This window comes from Bufo gargarizans, chromosome 2 (assembly GCF_014858855.1).
Source record: "Bufo gargarizans isolate SCDJY-AF-19 chromosome 2, ASM1485885v1, whole genome shotgun sequence".
In the NCBI taxonomy this organism is placed as follows: domain Eukaryota; kingdom Metazoa; phylum Chordata; class Amphibia; order Anura; family Bufonidae; genus Bufo; species Bufo gargarizans.
In genome coordinates this window covers 559,108,382-559,131,392 of record NC_058081.1, presented here as the reverse complement: position 1 = coordinate 559,131,392, position 23,011 = coordinate 559,108,382, and the positions used below count along the sequence as shown (strand labels likewise).

General features: G+C 48.1%; 1 protein-coding gene across 2 annotated transcripts in view; it reads right to left on the bottom strand.

Moving 5' to 3' along the window:
• POLD1 (DNA polymerase delta 1, catalytic subunit) overlaps nt 1-23,011 on the bottom strand; it is a 172,539-nt gene that overhangs the window by 134,567 nt on the left and 14,961 nt on the right. For both annotated transcript variants that reach the window (XM_044281624.1, XM_044281625.1), the window contains exon 5: nt 8,821-8,946. In XM_044281624.1, the coding sequence (XP_044137559.1) occupies nt 8,821-8,946 (126 nt within the window). The remainder of the gene's footprint in view (nt 1-8,820; nt 8,947-23,011) is intronic.

Sequence of the window (23,011 nt, the reverse complement as noted above, 5' to 3'; positions counted from 1 at the left end):
GATGGGAGAATACTCCACCTTAAGGGGAGGGTAGTGGTGATGTCCAACTCTACAGAAGTATCGGAGAAAAAAACTGTCATACAGAAAAAAGGAGCGGCAGTGCGGGCGCTCCAGAACAATAAGACGCCAACCCAAGGAATATGGATACTGGTTGGGTAGATTGAAAACAGTAGCTTGGGTGAGAGTAACTAATAGCTTTGTGAAAAGGCACAGAGTATAAAGGGTGTTGCGTTCCAGCCACGAATCCTCCATTAGTGGTGACAAGGACAGCACAACCGCTCATCTGGAGAGGAAAAATGTAGTCAATTCACAGTAAGCGCACTGAATTGGAATATCCACTACAAATGGACATGTCAGAGACAGTACTTGATCTCCTAAGAGAGGCAATGCTAAAGCTGTCACAGTGTCAACTGTTAGCGCCAATGATCCACTTGTGAAGGAAACAATGCCATAGGCGAGCGTCACAGGAACAAGGGGGTTACGCCAGCTGAAGAACCCCAGTCTAATGCCCACCAGTAAGTGAGGTAACTATAGCATCCCATGCTACTGCACAAAGTCGGAATGGTGATAAACGTAATGCGGAAGAACATGCCATCAGGAACGAATAAACGTGTAAGATGCCTGCCAGTGCAATGGCATCTATAGGTAGCATAAAACGACCAGGACAGCTGCCTGCGAGGAAATATATATATACACCATCAACACACCTAGTACCTACAGAAGGGGGGATGCAACAGAAACTACCGTATACAAAGATGGGGCCGAAACAATGCGAGGAGTAGAAAGTAGAGATCCAACATCCGGTGCTAATGCACCATGTGAGGTAGGAAGTGAGAAAGGGTGCAATGACAGCTGCCACTGCCCCAGAGAAAGGCACCATACAGTCACAGACAAAGTATAGGGCTACGGCAAATACTCCACCTGAGAAGGGAGACAATACAGTAGAGAACACTGCATCTAGCGACTGCGCCACTCCACCTGAGGGGGAAGCCATGCAGTAGTAGCCACAGCGGCTAGGGCTAGCGCAAAACTCCACCTGTGGGGGAAGCCATATTACATGGTATGTAGTGCTAGCATAGATACTCCACCTGAGGAGAAGGAGGAGAGCTGGCCATGGATACGGTATACAGAGGCAGCGAGATGAGCAAAACCCCTGACCGAGTGGATGTGGGAGCAATCACAGAATTTCACGATAGTGCAGATGCTCCACCTATTGGGGCGACAACTACTACCATTGTAGACTGGATTCCAATCGGGACTTAAAGCACAAGAAGGTCGTGTTTTAGGGAAAACACCCTGAGCAAGTAGAGGTCGCCATGAAAGCGCTCAATACCAACACACAAAATATCTGGCTTATGAAAGGGATAATGTGGACATGGCGCAATAACCAGTGGCTGTGCCATATTCCACCTACTGAAGAGAATAAGGCAATAGTAGGTGCCGTCTGCTAATACTCCACCTGTGAAAGGGGAGGAAAAGGATGGGAAGTACAGAGCCGGAGCTAGGACAAATAGTTTGCTATGGCATAGCAGGCACAGTGTTCAAAGTTTGTGTAATCACTCCACCTATTAGCATAAAAACTCTACTTGGAGGAGGAGGAAACAAGATAGGATATACAGTGTACAGTGGTAGCAACTGCACTCCCCCTGTGGAAGGGGAGGAATATGACCGGAAGTACGGGAGCCGGTGCCAGGACCAATGCTGCACCGTGACCTAGCGGACACAGTAACCAACGTTGGAGTAATCCGACCATCCGACAGCGTGATTACCCAAACTGTGAAAGGAGTTAGTGGGATAGGATATGCTGCGCCCAGCAGTAGTGTGGTAGTCACAATATGCAAATGTGGGCGGCCGCACTAAACCTGGAAGGAAGCAAAGAGACAGGTTACAGAATCCAGTGGAACTATTCTGCAACAGTATATACCGTGTCCAGTGATAATGACATCGTTCAAGGGGTCCAGTGGTAATGCAATTACTCTGCCTAAGGAGGTAAGGTAATGCGACAGCATGAACAGCATCCAGTAGTAGTGGAATTACTCCGCCTAAGGAAGTAAGGCGATGCCACAGCATGTATAGCATGCAGTGGAAGTACTCCGCCTATGGAAAGAGGGTAATGCGACAGCATGCACCGCATCCAGTAGTAGTGCGATTACTCTGCCTATGGAAGGAGGGTAATGCTACAGCATGCACCGCATCCAGTAGTAGTGCCATTACTCCGCCTATGGAAGGAGGGTAATGCTACAGCATGCACCGCATCCAGTAGTAGTGCCATTACTCCGCCTATGGAAGGAGGGTAATGCTATCGCATGTACAGCGTCCAGAGGTAGTGCAAGTACTCCGACTATAGAAGGAGGAAATGCTACAGGGTGTACAGTATTCAGTGGTACTGCAAGTACTCTGTCGGCGGAAAGGGGATATGCTCCTGGATGCACCGCTGTCAGTGGTAGTGTGATTATCCTGCCTAACGAGGACAGGAGTAAAGCAACAATATGTACCATAACCAGTGCCTACGAGTGGAAATGAGACCGCATGCAGTGGACATGAGAAGGTGGAAGGTACCTGTAAACGGGGTTAACACTAAATTAGGTACCAGTACATCGCTGGAAACGCACCAGGGGCTAAATGGGATTTTATTCATTTATTAATCTCCAGCTAGTGAGGGGGGCCCGTGAGGATAAAACGAGATTTTTGTATAACTTACCAGTAAAATCTCTTTCTCGCTCTTCCTTGGGGAACACAGGAAACCTTGGGTATAGCTCATCTCCATAGGAGGCGTGACACTAAGTAAAAGACTGTTAAGCCCCTCCTCCAGCAGCTATACCCTCAGCCTGGAGAGAGAGACTTCCAGTTATGTGCCCAAGTAGTTAAAACAAAGGCAAGGAGCAACCAAAGTAACACCAACAAGTCAAAACACCCGTCAGGGCAACCAAAACCAAAAAACCCAAGGAAGAGCGAGAAAGAGATTTTACTGGTAAGTTATACAAAAATCTCGTTTTCTCGCCCAATTCCTTGGGGGACACAGGAAACCTTGGGACGTTCAAAAGCAGTCCACAAATAGGGAGGGACCACAATCCAAGGCGAATGAAGCACCACAGGCATTAAGGCACCGCCGCCTGCAAAACCAGGCAGCCCAAAGCAGCATCCGCCGATGCATAAGTGTTCACCCGGTAGAACTTGGCGAAAGTGTGCAAAGAAGACCAGGTGGCCGCTTTGCACAATTGTTCAGCCGAAGCACGATTACGCTGAGCCCAGGAAGCCCCGACCGCTCTGGTAGAATGAGCGGTAACACCAAAGGGCGGTTCCCTGCCCCTAGCACGGTAAGCCTCAACAATAGCCATCTTTATGAAGCGGGCAATAACCACCTTAGACGCCGCCAGCCCCCTGCGCGGACCCTCCGGAACCACAAACAGAGAATCCGAGCGTCGAAAGGGTCTGGTTACATCCAGGTAGATCCTCAGAGCCCGAACAACATCCAGACTGTGAAGATCCCGTTCCCGAGGATGAGACGGGGACGGGCACAGAGAAGGAAGGACAATATCTTCATTCAGGTGAAAGGCGGACACCACCTTTGGAAGAAAATCCGGAACTGGGCGGAGAACCACCTTGTCCTGGTGAAAAACCAAGAGGGGTTCCACGCAAGAAAGTGCCGCCAACTCAGACACACGCCGAAGAGACGTGATGGCGACGAGGAAGAAAACTTTGCAAGACAACAAGCGAGGGGAAACCTTGCGCAGAGGCTCGAAAGGGGAAGATTGGAGAGCCGTCAGTACAACATTAAGATCCCAAGAAGGAACGGGAGCGCAATACGGGGGAGCACAGCGAGCAACCCCCTGAAGAAAGGTCTTAACTAGACCGAGCGGAGCCAGAGGGCGCTGAAAAAGGACCGAAAGCGCCGAGATCTGACCCTTAAGGGTACTGAGACCCAAACCCAAATCCAGACCAGACTGCAAAAAGGATAAAATCGTGGGGAGAGAAAAACGAAGAGGAGGAATCCCCAAGGTCTCGCAGAAAGTCAAATAGGCCCGCCAGGTTCGGTAATAAATCCTGGACGATGCCGGTTTACGCGCACGAATCATGGTACGGACCACGTCAGCAGAAAACCCCCGCCGCGTCAGGACCACGGTTTCAATAGCCACGCCGCTAAACGTAGCGACCTTAAATGCTGGTGGAAGATCGGCCCTTGAGAGAGGAGGTCTTCTCTTAGAGGCAGAGGCAAGGGAGCGTCTGCCAGGAGCAACATAAGGTCGGCGTACCAAGGACGACGAGGCCAATCCGGGGCTATCAGGATCGCTGGCGTGCCCTCCGCCGCGATCTTCCGAAGGACCCGTGGAAGAAGAGGCAGGGGCGGAAACACGTAGAGGAGCGAAAACTCCGTCCAGGGAAGGACGAGCACGTCCGCGCCGTAAGCGTCCGGATCCTTGGCTCTGGCCATGTAGGTGGGAAGCTTGTGGTTGAATCTGGAGGCCATGAGATCCACATCCGGACGACCCCAACGGAGACAAAGAGACTCGAAGACGTCGGGGTGCAGAGACCACTCGCCCGGGTCGATCGTCGTCCGGCTGAGGAAATCCGCCGCCCAATTGTCCACCCCCGGGATGTAAATGGCCGAAAGGGCAGGAACATGAATTTCCGCCCAGCGAAGGATTAGAGACACCTCCCTCATCGCCGCCGCGCTGCGAGTGCCCCCCTGATGATTTATGTACGCCACAGCCGTGGCATTGTCCGATAGGACCCGAACTGGGTGACCCCGAAGCAGCGAAGTCCAATGCCGGAGCGAGAGGAGGATGGCCCTCAGCTCCAGAACGTTGATCGGCAGTTTGGACTCCGATGGAGACCAAGTGCCATGGACGGACCGAGGAGGAAACACCCCCCCCCCAACCTCGCAGACTGGCATCGGTGGTAATCACCAACCAAGTTATCGGCAGGAAGGACTTCCCCTGGAGAGGGGTCCGCAGCCACCAGAGGAGAGAGGAGCGAACCTGGGGGGAAAGGGGAAAATGCCGATCCAGACTCTCCTGGGACTTGTTCCAGGCGGACAGAATGGCCGTCTGAAAGGTGTGGGAGTGATACTGCGCGTAAGGAATCGCTTCGAAGCAGGACACCATCTGTCCCAAGACCCGCATGCTGAACCGGAAGGATGGCGGTGGGTCAGATGGCTCCGAACCGACCGATGAAGGAGCTGGCGCTTCTCTGACGGAAGCCGAACCTCCGCTGCATCTGTATCCAGCAGCATCCCCAGAAAGACCAGTTGCCTGGATGGAACCAGAGAGGATTTGGGGAGGTTGATAATCCAACCGAACCGGCGTAAGGTTTGTAGCGAGAGATCCACACTGGTGGAAGTCAGTGACAGAGAAGGTGCCTTGATTAGGAGATCGTCCAGATATGGAAGTAGAAAGACTCCCCTGGAACGAAGTAAGGCGAGGACAGGGGCAAGGACCTTCGTGAAAACGCGAGGGGCCGTCGCCAGCTCGAAGGGGAGGGCAACGAACTGGTAGTGGTCGGACCCTACTGCAAAGCGCAGAAAGCACTGATGACACCGAGCGATTGGAATATGAAGGTAGGCGTCCTGGATGTCGATAGAGGCCAGGAACTCCCCCTTTTCCAGAGAGGCCACCACCGACCTGAGAGACTCCATCCGGAATCGCTGAAGATGAAGGAAACGGTTCAACCGTTTTAGATCCAGAATGGGACGAACCGAACCTTCCTTTTTGGGGACCACAAAAAGGTTTGAATAGAACCCCTTGAATCTGTCTCCCATAGGAACCGGGGCGATGACCCCTTTGTCCAGAAGGGTGTGAACGGCAGTAAAGAAATCGGCCGCCCCTCGGGGATCCTGGGGAACCCGGGAGTGAAAGAACCGAACTGGGGGGAGGGACGCAAACTCGAGTTTGTACCCGGAAGACACAACCTCGAGGCCCAGGCGTCGGAGACGTGCGCCTGCCAGAAGTCCCTGAACAGGAGGAGACGTCCCCCCACCCGGGTGGGTGGGGGCGCACCTTCAGGTAGGGGTCTGCTTGGTCGCGGGAGGGCAAGCAGGCTGTGACTTGCGCCAGGAGGGCTGGGTCCGAAAAAAAGTTTTTTTACGTCTGTCCTGGACAGGGTTAGTGGATGGACCTGAAGTGGTGCGAGGTGCGGGAGCCCTACGGGAAGACCTGAAGCGGGAAAAGGTGGGACGACCACGAGTGGCGCTCCTAGTCCTGGATTGGGGAAGATATGTACTCTTCCCCCCCCCGTGGCTTCGGAGATTATTTCATCCAAGCGGGTCCCGAAAAATCGAGAACCAGTGAAGGGAAGGCCAGTAAGAGACCGCTTTGACGTGGCGTCCGCCGACCAAACTTTTAACCAAAGCTCCCTCCTAGCCGAAACGGCCAGGGCAGACGAACGGGCAATGAGAGCCCCCGCATCCAGGGATGCTTCACAGACAAATTTACCGGCCTGAACGATAAGTTGAGCTAGAGCACGGAGGGTCTTGAATAGGGACGTCGGATTCAAGCTCCAGATCCAGCTGAGACGCCCACTCTGAAACCGCTTTTCCAGCCCAAGCGGAGGCAAAGACCGGCCTGAGAGCAGAACCGGAGGCTGCAAAGATACCTTTTGTAAGGGCCTCTATACGGTGATCCTCAGTGGATTGTAAGGAAGAACCATCTGCAACGGGAATAGCCGTGCTCTTGGACAAACGGGCCACAGGGGGGTCGACTTTAGGTGGTGACGCCCAGTTTGTAACGCAATCCGCCGGGAATGGATAACAGACATCTAACTTTTTTGGCGGGGTAAAACGTGCATCAGGACGGGTCCAGGCCGTAGAAACCACTGACGAGAAGTGAGCATGGAGGGGAAAAACCGCAGACGCCTGTTTTTGGCGAAAAAAGGAAACACTGGTTTTTTCAGGATCAGGAGGATCATCGTGAATCTTAAAGGTATCACGGATATTGTTAATAAGATGGCCCACGGCAGAAGCCAGTTTTGAAGGCAGTGCCGAGTCCATATCCCAATCGGAATCGACTAGCTCCCCTTCAGAGGGCAAATCCTGTAATGAGGAAGGACCCGACTGAGAGCGCACCCTTGGGGGGGATACCGAAGCATCCGAGGATGATAGGTGTTCCGCCCTTGGCCGTTTCTGGGGTTGACGGGCTCTGGAGGTGTCACCTGCAGAGAGAGACAGACGGGTCGGCTAAGACAGCGGACCCGGAGGGCCCAGCAGGGGAATCATCCGGCTGCGGTAATGGCAATGCATCTGCAAGGCGGCCCACAACGCTAGTGAGACTAACCACAGCCTGGGAAAGGGATCTAGCCCAGTCAGGGGGATCCAAGAGGCCAGGGGGTGACACAACAGATGGCGGACCCTGCAATGGGTCTTTGCAAGCCGAGCAATGCGGGTCAGACTGCCCTTGAGGAAGGGGCGCCTTACATGCGGTGCAGGTATGATACCAAGGTCCAGCAGGCACTAAGGGGTCAGACATGTTGGTTGGAAGCAATATAAAATGCGTCCCAGGCCAGAGGGCTGCAGTGCTAGAGAGGGTCAACAGTCCTACCAGGTCACAGTGGGAGCAGTGTGAGGCTGAAGTAGAGGGGGGGAGACTGCAGACATGCAGGTGACCCCATGGCTGGTGGGATGCAGAGGAGCTGGGCATTGCCTTCTTGGGGAGGTCGAGCGGTGAGGGAACCGACACTGGCCTTCCTCCCCGGGTAAACAGAGAGGCCGGGCGTCCTAAAAAGGAAAAAAGGTAAAATAAAAGAAAAATGGCAGTCAAGTTCCCTGAAAAGGAGGTCTGTCTCCTACAGACACAAAGCTAAAACCGATTAGCTCAGTGTGTGCAGGAGGGATATAGCTGAAAGAAGGACTTAACACTTTTTTGCCTAGTGTCGCCTCCTAGTGGCGGCAGCAGCAGCTATACCCATGGTCTCCTGTGTCCCCCAATGATACAAGCAAGAAAAGGTTATTTCTGAATTCTGTGAAGGCTGCCCCTATCCCCATTCACACAACCGTATTTTTGGTCTGCATCCGATCCACATTTTTCGTGGATAGGATGCGGACCCGTACATTTCAATGGGTCCACAAAAAATGCAGAGAGCACACCGTGTGCTGTCTGTATCTGTATTTCCGTTCCGTAGCCCCGCAAAAAAGATAGAGCATGTCCTATTCTTGTGAATTTTACGGACAAGGATAGGCATTGTTACAATGGATCCGCAAAAAAAAAAAAAAAAGCGGATGCAACGTGGACGTCACACAGAAGCGATCCGTATTTTTTGCAGATCCATGTTTTGCGGCCCGCATGCATGCACCCTAAATCGAACAACCCCTAAGTGTATGCATAAGTAAAAAAGTAAATTACCCAAGGCATTATCTTACTTTTGATCGCTTGTAGGTAAAATGAATGGATCTACCAAGTACTGGGCCTCTGTGGATAGTCAATTAATAGGCATTACAGTTTACCGATTTGAAAAATGTTGTCTTGTCCATGAAGCGCCTAATCTATAACAAGACAAGATAGTGGAGCACAGCTTCCCCTAACCCCATGATTACTGCAGATAGGCAGCCTCTGGAGTACAATCTCATCACACTATAGGACCGCGTTACTAATCACCCTCAAAATCTTATCCTGACTGAGCATAACCCTACTCTCAAAATATCATAAGGCATAATAGTAATAGCAGGTTACCAGCCACATCTCCCAGCAGGAACTGGAATACTGCTGGAGATGTAGTCAGGACAGCAGACGTTCTCTCTAGGATTGCAGCCAGTAACGTCACTAGAGAAATTACCACCGACAGGTGAAGGAATGGACCTGAAAAACACTACAGGACTTGTGAGGCACTCACTCTCTTTCATGCAGATGTCCACAGCCAGGACGGCCTGGGAGATGTTGTCTTTGTTAGAACGCATGTCCTTGATCACTGCATTGTTCAGTTCCTTCTTGAAGTCGCTCAGATGTTCCCGGCTGAATCCTGAAAAAAATCCAGCAAAGTTGTAGCAAAAGGTTGGGCATGTTCATTAAATTCAAGAGGAGTACACTAACGCTGGATTTACACGGCACCATTTTCAGGCCGATTATCGGGAACACTTCAGCCGGTGTAAAGGTGCCACAGATCACCAGATGAACGAGTGAAACAATTGTTCATCGGGTGAAACCGCCGTTCATGAGGTCACCTCATCATGGTTTCTGAGCAGCTGATCGTGCTGTCTAAAAAGCACTCTGCTGCCCAGAAAGAATGCTGCTGTACAAGAGAGCAGTAGACATCGCTGATCCCCATACTGTGGAGGAGATTGCTGTAAGTAAAGGCAGAGCTTCACCTCCACTGATGAGCAGGCGACTGTCAGGAAGGAACGTTTCTTCTTGACAATCGTCTGCTCATCTGTGTAAATGCTCCTTAAAAAAAAAAAACTATTTCTACATGTGCAAAGATACAGTATTTTAGTGTTAAACAATCCCTAGTCACTTTCACACACTGATTAGGGTGGTCTCACACAACATTTTTTCCAAAAACGACCCCTTTCTGTAGTAGCATTTTAAGCCTGCCATTTGCTTTAAATGGCAGAATGTTGTGGTATTATTTCAGAAATTTCCCCCCCCCCCCCAAAAAAAGTCTGAGAAAAAAACTCAAGTAAAACGCCACCCCAAAAAACATGGAAATGGACCACTATTTTGCTGTGTGCCCGTCATTTGCGGACCCATTCACTTTGAATGGGCCTGCGATCCGCAATATTCTGTCCACACCGCAATATTTTTTTTTTTTTTTTTAACATGTTCTCTTTTTTTTTTTGTGGAGCGAAGGCACGGACCGAAATCCCACGGAAGCGCTTTGTAGTGCTTCCGCTCCGCAGCTTTTAATTGAGTGGGTCCGCGTCTGCGATACGGAGCGCACACGGCTGGTGCCCGTATATTGCATTTTTAACAAGCCAAAAATAAACAGTGTGGCAGCACCCGTAGACTGACAATTTCATGCTCTGTTCTAGGGCTGAAACGATTACTCGATTGAATCCAGTAATTAGACACAAAAAAATCCTCGATGCAAATTTTTTGCATTGAGGATTCGTTTGTGTCGTGTGACCATGGAGCGGGAGTGAAGTGCTTGCTATTACTCACCGCTCCGTGGTCACCCGCCAGCCAGCACCGCACTTTTCTTCTGACACATCGTTAAGACAGTGCACATAAGCGGGCACTATGACCCGATGGTGTGACACATCAGGATGACAATGCAGCGCGCGGGAAAAGATGGACGAGCTTTGGAGTGGCGCCCCTACAGTACAGGTAAGTATTTTATCTCACTGGGGCAGCTGATGCCGCCGAGGGGGCAGCTTGGTTTTTGTAAAGAAAAACTTTCTTTTAATTAATTAGTTTTTTTTTGTTATTAGAGTACTCGATTAATAGTTGGATTAATCAATAGAATACCCAGTTACAAAAATAGTAGCAGCCCTACTCCGTTCACATCTGCACCATGGTTTCTGTATAGTACATAGAGAAATTGGTGACGAGGGCTCTGAGCGCCTTAAAGTGCGCACAGCCTGTGACTCGTGGACACTTCCCTCTAACTAATAATCTTAGTGAAGTGAACAGGTCACCTAAACCAGAGCGTCTCAACTACTTCCCACAGTGCTGCCACAAGAGTGCTAATCACAAGTACCACAGCGGCACCAGTCACCACAAGACTTACCTTCCTGTCAAAGTTAAGAAGTTGCAGGCGCTCCTGCTCTGCTACAAGAACTGATATGTGACAGATGACCTCTGCAGGGACTGGAGCATCATTTCCTGAGAGCGGGCCGCGGGCAAAGTGAATGGGCAGGAATGATCACTACCACAGTCCCCTCGTTATCGGCAGCACATTCCCGATTACACAGGAAGATGTGCTGACCATTAGGGTCCATTCACACATCTGTAATTGCTTTGCGGATCCACAAAAAACGGACATCGGCAATGTGCTCTCTGCATTTCTCGGACCGCACATCGCCGACACTTAATAGAAAATGCCTAATCTTGTCCGCAATTGCGGACAAGAATAGGACATGTTCTATTTTTTTCTGGTTCGGAATTGCAGACCCCGAAGTGCGGGTCCGCATTTCCGGATCCGGCCAGCACATCGTGTGGCCCCATAGAAATGAATGGGTCAGCAATTCCGTTCCGCAAACAGGAACAGAATTGCGGACGTGTGAATGAAGCCTTATTGTACATCTTTCTTCCTAATAAAATGTGCAAATTGCTCATCTAATGAGCGATTGCTTGTTTATTGACCGTTTGGTGCCACAATTATACCGGCCAGATATCAGGATATTTTTTAACAAGTCTCTACAGCATGACCCCTGAAACAGAAGATGTAGTTACCTGCTCCCTGCCCCCATCTTCAGGTCCTGGCAGTTTACATCTGGCTACATGTGGGCATAGTCACATGCACTGCTCCAGCAGTAATGTGGCCACAAGCCGAACGTCACCGCTGAAGCCCATGTGTCCACGTCCATGCATTGCCAGGTGTAAACAGCACATGGACAGTGAAGATGGAGACGGCGGGGGGCGCACGGAGCAGGAAAGAATCTTCTACAGGTATTTCAGGGGCCATGCTGCAGGAACTTGTTAAAAAATCTTTTTTACTGGCAAAACCCTTTAATTGGAGACATTTCCTGACATTCTGCCTCCTATTCACAAATTAACACTTTCCTTCACTGGTTATTACTGCCTCCTGCCCCACAGTTACAGGTAGGGTTGGGCAATATCAAAAATAACGATATTAAGAAATTTATTGCAATAACGATATATAATCGCAATAAATACCCATTTAGAAGAAAAAAAATTAAAAACACTCAAAACATGAACTTGTGTTTCCTTGTTGCCCCCATACATTATAATGTCTCCTTGAAGCACCCATACAGTACACAGTAATATCTCTTAGTTGTCCCACCAAGAACGGGGTCACTGTCCCGTCCCCCCCAATCTGATGGAGCTGCCGGTCGGGAGTTTGACCTGCTGCTCTATTCGTTCTCTATGGGAGTGCTGGAGATGGCAGCGGTCAGCCATCTTAGGCTACTTTCACACTAGCGTTCGGGCGGATCCGTTCTGAACGGATCCGCCCATAATAATGCAGACGGAGGCTCCGTTCAGAACGGATCCGTCTGCATTATATTAGCAAAAAAAAGCTAAGTGTGAAAATAGCCTGGGACGGATCCGTCCAGACTTTCAATGTAAAGTCAATGGGGGACGGATCCGCTTGAAGATTGAGCCACATTGTGGCATCTTCAAACTGATCCGTCCCCATTGACTTACATTGTAAGTCTGGACGGATCCGCACGCCTCCGCACGGCCAGGCGGACACCCGAACGCTGCAAGCAGCGTTCAGCTGTCCGCCTGTCCGTGCGGAGGCGAGCGGAGCGGAGGCTGAACGCCGCCAGACTGATGCAGTCTGAGCGGATCCGCCTCCATTCAGACTGCATCAGGGCTGGACGGCTGCGTTCGGGTCCGCTCGTGAGCTCCTTCAAACGGAGCTCACGAACGGAAACCCGAACGCTAGTGTGAAAGCAGCCTTAGGCGCTTCCATAGAAAATGGGACATGCTAGCAGAAACCCCTGATAAATAGGTTGTACAGAGTGTTCCCATCATAAGAGCACATTGTCAAAAAGTGTATTGGCATCATAAACCTGCTTTTCATTGAAATAAAAAATTGGGGGTCATTTTCAAAGACCGATGCTTTCCATACGCGTGCGCTGGACGCATAGAAGTAGTCAGCACTGTGACGTGCGACTGCCTTTATGATGTCACTAAAATACTGCGGTGATTAAGAAACAGCGATATCGCCATATTGCAGTTTCTTAACCCCTTAAGGACACAGCCTTTTTACACCTTAGGACCAGGCCATTTTTTGCAAATCTGACCAGAGTCACTTTAAGTGCTGATAACTTTAAAACGCTTTGACTTATCCAGGCCGTTCTGAGATTGTTTTTTCGTCACATATTGTACTTCATGACACTGGTAAAATTAAGTTAAAAAAAAATATTTTTTTTGCACCAAAAAATACCTAATTTAACAAAAATTTGGAAGAATTAGCAAATTTCAAAGTTTCAGTTTCTCTACTTCTGTAATACATAGTAATACCCCTAAAAATTGTGATGCCTTTACATTCCCCATATGTCTACTTCATGTTTGAATTATTTTGGGAATGATATTTTATTTTTTGGGGATGTTACAAGGCTTAGAAGTTTAGAAGCAAATCTTGAAATTTTTCAGAAATTTACAAAAACCCAATTTTTAGGGACCACTACAGCTCTGAAGTCACTTTGCGAGGCTTACATAATAGAAACCACCCAAAAATGCCCCCATTCTATAAACTACACCCCTCAAGGTATTCAAAACTGATTTTACAAACTTTGTTAACCCTTTAGGTGTTGCACAAGAGTTATTGGCAAATGGGGATGAAATTTGAGAATTTCATTTGTTTGGCTAATTTTCCATTTTAACCCATTTTTTCCACTAACAAAGCAAGGGTTAACAGCCAAACAAGACTGTATCTTTATTGGCCTGACTCTGCCGTTTACAGAAACACCCCATATGTGGCCGTAAACTACTGTACGGCCACACAGTGGGGCGTAGAGTGAAAGGTGCGCCGTATGGTTTTTGGAAGGCAGGTTTTGCTGGACTGTTTTTTTGACACCATGTCCCATTTGAAGCCCCCTGATGCACCCCTAGAGTAGAAACTCCATAAAAGTGACCCCATCTAAGAAACTACACCCCTCAAGGTATTCAAAACTGATTTTACAAAGTTTGTTAACCCTTTAGGTGTTGCACAAGATTTAATGGAAAATAGAGATACAATTTCAAAATTTCACTTTTTTGGCAGACTTTCCATTTTAATATTTTTTTTCCAGTTACAAAGCAAGGGTTAACAGCCAAACAAAACTCATTATTTATGGCCCTGATTCTGTAGTTTACGGAAACACCCCATATGTGGTTGTAAACTGCTGTACGGGCACACGGCAGGGCGCAGAAGGAAAGGAATGCCATACGGTTTTTGGAAGGCAGATTTTGCTGGACTGGTTTTATTGACACCATGTCCTATTTGAAGCCCCCCTGATGCACCCCTAGAGTAGAAACTCCAAAAAAGTGACCCCATTTTAGAAACTACGGGATAAGGTGGCAGTTTTGTTGGTACTAGTTTAGGGTACATATGATTTTTGGTTGCTCTATATTACACTTTTTGTGTGGCAAGGTAACAAGAAATAGCTTTTTTGGCATCGTTTTTTTTTTGTTATTTACAACATTCATCTGACAGGTTAGATCATGTGGTAATTTTATAGAGCAGGTTGTCACGGACGCGGCGATACCTAATATGTATACCATTTTTTTTATTTATGTAATTTTTTAAACAAAAAAAAGTTTTACTGTCTCCATAGTCTAAGAGCCATAGTTTTTTCAGTTTTTGGGCGATTATCTCAAGTAGGGTCTCATTTTTTGCGGGATGAGATTACGGTTTTATTGGCACTATTTTGGGGTGCATATGACTTTTTGATCGTTTGCTGTTACACTTTTTGTGAAGTAAGATGACAAAAAATTGCTTTTTTTACACAGTTTCTTTTTATTTTATTTTTTTACGGTGGTCACCTGAGGGGTTAGGTCATGTGATATTTTTATAGAGCCGGTCGATACGGACGCGGCGATACCTAATATGTATACTTTTTATTTATGTAAGTTTTACACAATGATTTCATTTTTGAAACAAAAAAAAAATCATGTTTTAGTGTTTCCATAGTCTAAGAGCCATAGTTTTTTCAGTTTTGGGGCGATTATCTTGGGTAGGGTATGATTTTTGCGGGATGAGATGACGGTCCGATTGTTACAATTTTGGAGTACATACAACTTTTTTGATCACTTTTATTAACTTTTTTGGGAAGTAAGGTGGGCAAAATTTCAATTTCATCATAGTTTTTAATTTTTTATTTTTATGGCGTTCACCGTTTGGGTAAAGTAACATGACCGTTTTATAGATCAGGTCGTTACGGACGCGGCGATACCAAACATGTGTAGGGAATTTCATTTTTTTTATTTTTAATCTGTGATAAATGTGTTTTTTGATTTTTACTTTATTTTCATTTTTTTTTCACTTTCTTTTTGACCCAGACCCACTTGGTTCTTGAAGATCCAGTGGGTCTGATGTCTGTATAATACAGTACAGTACAATATATAGTACTGTACTGTATTTTACACTTTGTCTGAACAGATCTATGCCTTTCAGCACAGATCTGTTCAGCACCATGGACAGCAGGACGCCTGAGAAGGCGTCCTGTTGCCATGGGAACCTTCCCCGTCTGCTCAGTTATGGTCAGAACTGTGCAGACGGGGAAGGGTAAGGACGGGGCTTGGGGGGGCTGCCTGGGAGCTCTCTCCCTCTCCATTCGGAGGGGCTGCAAAGGCACAGCAGCCCCCCGATGGGAGAGGGAGGGAGCTCCCTGCGCTGTTAACCTTTTCCATACAGCGGTCCGTACGGACCGCGGTTTGGAAAGGGTTAAACGGCTGACATCGCAGCACAGATGTCAGCCGTTTAAACCAGGGTGCTGGCACCCTGGTATACCCACTAGAAACCAACGATTATTCAAGGGGAGGCGGGCAGGGGATCCGCACCGCCCGCACCCCTCCCCCTGCACCTCCCACCGGGGCAAAAATCACTAAGGGGTGCAGGGGGGGGGGATACAGATGCATTTTAGGAATACTAAAGTTTCTGATCCCCGCGGTCAGGGACCGCGGGGATCAGAAACTGCAGAAATCGCAGCAAACCGCAGGTCTGAATTGACCTGTGGTTTGCCGCGATCGCCGACATGGGGGGGGTCACGGGACCCCCCCGCGCATTTAGCCTAGGTGCCTGCTCAATGATTTGAGCAGGCACCGGGTTCCGATCACTGCCAGCCGCACGGCAGTGATCAGAAATACACAGGGCGTACATGTACGCCCTGTGTCCTTAAGAGGTTAATACCGCGGTATATCAAATACCGGTATATTGTCCAAACCTAGTTATAGGTGCCCTGCAATAACCAGTAAGCAATTTCCCTTACTAGCAGGGAGAAGGCTTATTAACCTTTTAATGACCAGACCTGAAAAAGCCTTACATGACCACACTTATTTGTGATTTAGCCCAAGTGGTTCAAACAGCTGACATTTTTTTATTTATTTGTTGGACTAACAAAACCATTTCTGCAACATTTTTATGTGACACAGGGCTTTATAATATATTTTATGTTTAATTTGGCGGGAAACTGTACAAAATATTTTTTAAAAGTCTTTTTTTTAAAACCATAGCTCCTTATTCTTTAAAAAATATGCAAACTGACACCAAAATAGATTATCATTTGTTCTCTATTTCGTGTCGTTTTGTTATACAATATGTATAGTTTCACGTGAATGGGACGATAATGGCGGCAGTTTTGGTTTCTGGGAGTGTTTTTTAAAATCTTATTAGCATTTTATTTGTTTTTCTTTTATTTTTATGTATTTTTTAAATATATTTCTGCTATATAAAAAGGTATGTCCCCCGAGAGGTCATACATTTATTTATATTTTTTTATTTTTATAAAATTGCTTTATTACTTAGTAACATAGTTTATAACACTGAAAAAAAAAGACATCTGTCCATCCAGTTCGGCCTGTTATCCTGCAAGTTGATCCAGAATAAGGCAAAAAGAAACCCTGTGACTCCAATCAGGCAAATCAGAATAACTCCCTGGATCAACGACCCATCTCTTCTCATTTGTTTAAATATATTTTTGCCACGTGTCCCCCAGTGAACTTCTTCCATTTATTTGGATTTAAATTTTTTTCAGAATTTCCTTTCATAGTAGCAACTTGAGGGCCTCGCTGGAGGATGGCACATTCCATAAAAAGGGTAGCGCTCATAGAATTCTGCGATCCATGCACAATACATGGTGGAAAGCCAGAGAGATTCTAGGCATAAAGGGGTACTCGGATCTTACTCATATTTGGCCAAATTTTATGTATAGGGAAGTGGACAAAGTGGATGGAGTTCAGGTGTGGAAGGCAAAGGGGCTTAACTACATGAGGCAGCTGTTCGATAATAATATCCTTAAGGAGTTCAGTCAATTACAGCAGGAATTTGGATTGCTGAAGTCCCAATTCTACCTGTATCTGCAATTGAGACATGCACTACGGGCTCAAGGACAGGAAGAGGTAGTGGGACCTGCAAACAAGAACTCAGTGATAGATCTGGCGAAAACCAGTGGGGGTACAACGGGGGTGATATCACTGAATTATGCTTGCCTTATGGAGGCACGGTTTAAAAAACAGGATTTCCCACTATGTGAAAAATGGAGGAAGGATGTCCCGGATCTTACAGAGGAGCAGTGGGATGCTGTCTTAGAGGATTTTACCAAGGTGGCGGTGAGCGAAGCCCATAGAGTGTCTCAACTCCTGTTACTGCATAGGGTATATAAGACTCCGGTCCTGTTAAAAAAGATGGGGTACAGAATAGACGACTGTTGCCCAAGGTGTGACGTGGCAAACGCCGATCTTATACACCTAATGTGGAATTGCCCCAGGCTGCGGAGGTATTGGAGGGGTGTAGAGGAGGTAATAAAGAATGTATTTGACGTCAGTCTAGATATGACAGTTCTGTCCTGTATTCTGGGGTGTGTGCAACTATCTGAGGGGATGGAGGAGAAAAGACTAGCAATCCTTAGAGTGCTGTATCAGGCAAGGAAGGTGATAGCATTTCATTGGTTGGATAGATTGTCGCCATCGGTGACTGAATTGGAGAGCAAAGTACATTTACTGATACGCCTTGAACAATTTGTGTACCATAAAAGGAATAGTTTAAAAAAATTTGAAAAAATTTGGTCACTCTGGATTCAACATTACAATATTCAAGTGTGAGGGATGGTGTGAACGTATGAGTGGGCTTGGGAGTGGAGGGGTGAATAGGGAATGGGTTTGGGAAGGTATGGATGAAACGCTAGTCTAAGAAGTGTCTGAGATTAATGTTTGCAGGGGGCCAAATGTATGTTAAATTCTTTGTATGATTGGGTACATGATTGCCCAGGAGTTTATGCACATCTACAAAGCTGTATTGCCATGTTTTATGCTTTCTGTCATGGATTAATCTACACACTGAACTGAGCTTTTCAGGATAACGAAACGTGGTGTACTGCTCTTGCCTTGAAGGGGAATGTTGGGGGGGGTGGGAAGGGAGGGGGGGGGGGTTTGGGTGGGTTGGCACCTATTGTACTGTATTGAAAAACTGCAAATAAAAAATTATCTGATTTAAAAAGAATTTCCTTTCATTGTATTTTAAAATATATTTTTGCCACGTAATTTCTCCCCAACGGGTCACTGAAAGACCTCTGCACTCCCCTGCCCCCGAGGCACCTGTATCGCACTCACTGCACCTAGCCAAAGAGGGCAGAAGCACCGATGAAGCGATTCTGTCATCTCCTCCGGTCCCCCGCTGACAGCCGGAGATCCGACCTGCTCCTGCTAGAGTGCAGGAGCAGGAAATGTAATCCTGTGCGATTCTGCATGGCGCTATCAGCTGTCCCTGTCCTGCAAGACGGGGGGGGCTGCACCCTTGGCTCTGTGGGCCACGCACCCCTGGCCTAAACAATGTTACGGGCGCCTTATTCAACAGATTACCCTAAAGAGATGATCAGATCTCCAAAATCAAATCCAATCCAAATGCAGGTGTCAAAAATTAGGGCCCAGTCAATATTGTGTATAACAAGAGTGCACTCTCCTATGCAGATTTTATAGAGAAACCATAGAGAGGAGCCATGACCGATACAACGGGTCAGTTCAACCAGACAGAACCCAAAGAATCTTAATGAATTCCATTCACTTTTAAAAGTGGCCCCATAAAGGTTCCCAGTATTTTTGGCAGCAAGAAGTGAGCTAGGCTATTCCTGTTGTCATAAAAACCCATAACCTCTGATGGAAAGATACAAGCATTAATGTGAACAGTGCAATCTGCAGGATGGAAATGGGTCACCGTCACGGCCATGTGAACAATGTAATCTGCTCAGGCACAAGGTGCGAGTTTTCTCCAGGTAGTTAAGCAATTATATAAATTACACAGAGCCTCTGGGGATAAAACGCCACTGCCCAATGTACAGTCTTCTCTCGCTACACCACACTTTCAGATATCTACAATCCCTACCATTCAATGGTTTTCCAGAAACAATTGGTGTACTTAAAGGACTTCTCTACAAAAACTAGATTTTTGTACTTACCGTAAAATCTGTTGCTCTTCCGTTCATTGGGGGACACAGTCTTGACCTAGATTTAGCTATTGCCACTAGGAGGCGACACTAAGCAAAAAAGAAAGTGTTAGCTCCTCCTCTCAGCTATACCCCTCCTGCAGACACTGAGCTAATCAGTTTGTACAAAAGCAGTAGGAGCAGCCAGGAGAAGCCAACAGAAAACAATAAAAAGGAAGAAAAAAGGAGAAGGGTCATCATCAAGAACCAGAAGGACCCATCTAGGAGAACTAGCAATGTACATACAGGGTGGGAGCTGTGTCCCCCAATGAACGGAAGAAAAACAGATTTTACGGTTAGTAACATTTTTTATAGTTTTCTCATGCGTATCATTGGGGACACAGTCTTGACCTTTGGACATTCCAGAGCAGTCCCCGGGGTGGGTCATAAACAAAGAAGCCATCCTGCCCACCGCTTTCTACAAAACTCTACGCCCCAGAGAAGCGTCAGAAGATGCAAAGGTGTGCACTCTGTAAAACTTGGAAAAGTGTGCCCAGACGACCAGGCAGCCACCCTGCACCCCTGAAGTAGGGGTGTGCGACATATGAGATATGCACGATATGAATCTGTGCAACGATACAGATTTTGTCCATATGGCATATACCGCCGGACCACAATATGACCACAGAGCGGTAGTGAATTGAAGAAGCTTCTCACCGCTTTGTGGCTCCGGCTCCCGACTTTGCACCGCGCTGTACTGGAGTGGCCAGGGGCTGGCGTGCACACAGCGTCAGCCCACTGGCTGACGCTGTGTGTGACGTCATGTCACGCCCAATGCATGCTGGGAAGAAGACGCGACACCTGCGGACTGCTGAGCATCTATCTACAAAGGATAGCCATGGGGCTGATCTGATGGCAATTGGCAAATGCCATGGGGCTGATCTGATGGCAATTGGCAAATGCCATGGGGCTGATCTGATGGCAATTGGCAAATGCCATGGGGCTGATCTGATGGCAATTGGCAAATGCCATGGGGCTGATCTGATGGCAATTGGCAAATGCCATGGGGCTGATCTGATGGCAATTGGCAAATGCCATGGGGCTGATCTGATGGCAATTGGCAAATGCCATGGGGCTGATCTGATGGCAATTGGCAAATGCCATGGGGCTGATCTGATGGCAATTGGCAAATGCCATGGGGCTGATCTGATGGCAATTGGCAAATGCCATGGGGCTGATCTGATGGCAATTGGCAAATGCCATGGGGCTGATCTGATGGCAATTGGCAAATGCCATGGGGCTGATCTGATGGCAATTGGCAAATGCCATGGGGCTGATCTGATGGCAATTGGCAAATGCCATGGGGCTGATCTGATGGCAATTGGCAAATGCCATGGGGCTGATCTGATGGCAATTGGCAAATGCCATGGGGCTGATCTGATGGCAATTGGCAAATGCCATGGGGCTGATCTGATGGCAATTGGCAAATGCCATGGGGCTGATCTGATGGCAGATGGCAAATGCCATGGGGCTGATCTGATGGCAGATGGCAAATGCCATGGGGCTGATCTGATGGCAGATGGCAAATGCCATGGGGCTGATCTGATGGCAGATGGCAAATGCCATGGGGCTGATCTGATGGCAGATGGCAAATGCCATGGGGCTGATCTGATGGCAGATGGCAAATGCCATGGGGGAGGATGGCAAATGCCATGGGGCTGATCTGATGGCAGATGGCAAATGCCATGGGGGAGGATGGCAAATGCCATGGGGCTGATCTGATGGCAGATGGCAAATGCCATGGGGGAGGTTGGCAAATGCCATGGGGGAGGTTGGCAAATGCCATGGGGGAGGTTGGCAAATGCCATGGGGGAGGTTGGCAAATGCCATGGGGGAGGTTGGCAATTGGCAAATGCCATGGGAGAGGATGGCAATTGCCAAATGCAATGGGGGAGGCCATATCGCCCACCCCTACCCTGAAGGACCAAAGCCCCATGATGTACTGCCCAACCATTGCCTGAGCAAAATGAGCAGTAACCCGGAAGGGTGGAGCCTGTCCACTGATGCAGTACGCTACCACAATAGCTAAACAAATCCATCGGGAAATGGAAACTTTGGAGACGGCCAGCACTCGTCTTGGTCCCTCCAGAATGACAAATAATGAATCCGTCCGTCGGAAAGAGGACATCTGAAACAGATAGATGCGAATCCAAACCAGATGCCCGCTGATGATGTAGGGCGACCAACAGGCAAAAGCCGTTAGATCCGACACCCTACGGATGGAAAAGACTGCCATCAAAAAGGCCACCTTGCAGGACAGGAAGCGATGGGACACCTGCTGTAAAAGCTCAAACTGAGAGGCCTGGAGAGCTCTGAACACCAGACTAAGGTCCCAGGGATTCAACGGAAGCCGGTAAGAGGGCAGAGCATCTAGGGGTGACAACAAGGACAGTACGACCGCTCTACCCAGGGAGGGGAGCCATGCAAACAATACACATATGCAAACTGAATAAGTGCATACCCAAAACCACACGGAGGCAATGCTGATGCTGTCACCGTAGTAGAAGGTAGAGGCAACACACTACCTGTAAAGGCTTGAAGCCCGCTCCTTAGAAATCGGCAGGTTATACCATGCACCGAAAGACGTACTAATACCCATGAGAAGTGAGCAAACCGATACATCTAAGAGTCACACAGTAGGGGCACGGAACAAGAGAAGCCATAAAATCTATGGGCAGTGCAAGGCTGCCTCATAGGGGGAAGGCCATAGCCCAACTCTGGCTTTTAGGACCAGAGGATAGGCTTCCCTTGAGAATGAGGCCAGGAAACTGACAAGCAGCACATCTGTTCCAACAACTGACAGAATGGATATCGATCGTGTTGAGTCCACAGCCTGTCAGCTACCGTCCCACCTAAGAAAGATGGAAAATACAATAGAGCGACACTCCACTGACTGAAGAGGGAAACCCGACACAATGTATCGGGTCCACGGGTAGTGTAAGCACTACTGGTTGTGCAACTACTCCACCAATAGGAGGGTAATGCTACCGGATCTACAGTATTCAACTGTGGTGCAACTAATCCACCTATAGAAGGGGGGAAACCGAAAGGACAGATGACAACCAGTGTTACTCCGCCTGCGGAGGGGGTAACGCAACAGGAGGTATGGTATCCAGCAGAAGTGCAGTTACCTGCCCAATGAAGGAGGGTAATGCAATAGCCTGTATAGGAACCAGTGGTAGAGCAACTACTCTATACAAAGAGGTTAATACCACAAAATGTACAGTATACGAAGTAAGTGCAAATACTCCTATTACGGAAGGAGAGGAATGCAAGCCAAAGCATAGGATCCAGTGAAAGTGCAACTACTCCGCCATGGAAGGAGGGTAGTGCTACAGGACTTCTGGTATCCCGTGGTAGTGTAAATAGACCGCCTATGGAAGGAGAACAATGCTACCCGATGTACAGGAGCCCACGGAAGGTGCCAATACTCTGCCTAAGAAATGTTCAAACACTCCGTCCTTTTAAAAAGGAGGGTAATGCTACCGGCCGAACGGCACCCACTGGAATTGCAATTACTCCGCCCATGAGAGTCCAGAGTTAGTGCCACTACTCCGCCTATGGAAAGAGAATAATGGAACGGACTGTACGGTCCGTATGGAAGTGATATTACCCTGTTTATGGAAGAAGGGTTATGGTACAGGCTATGAATTACCCAATGGAAGTGCAAGTGCTCCGCCTAAGAAGGAAGTGTAACACTACCGACTATACGGTATCCAGTGCAAATGCAATTACTCCGCCTATGAAAGGAGTGTAATGCAACAGGCAGAACAGCATCCA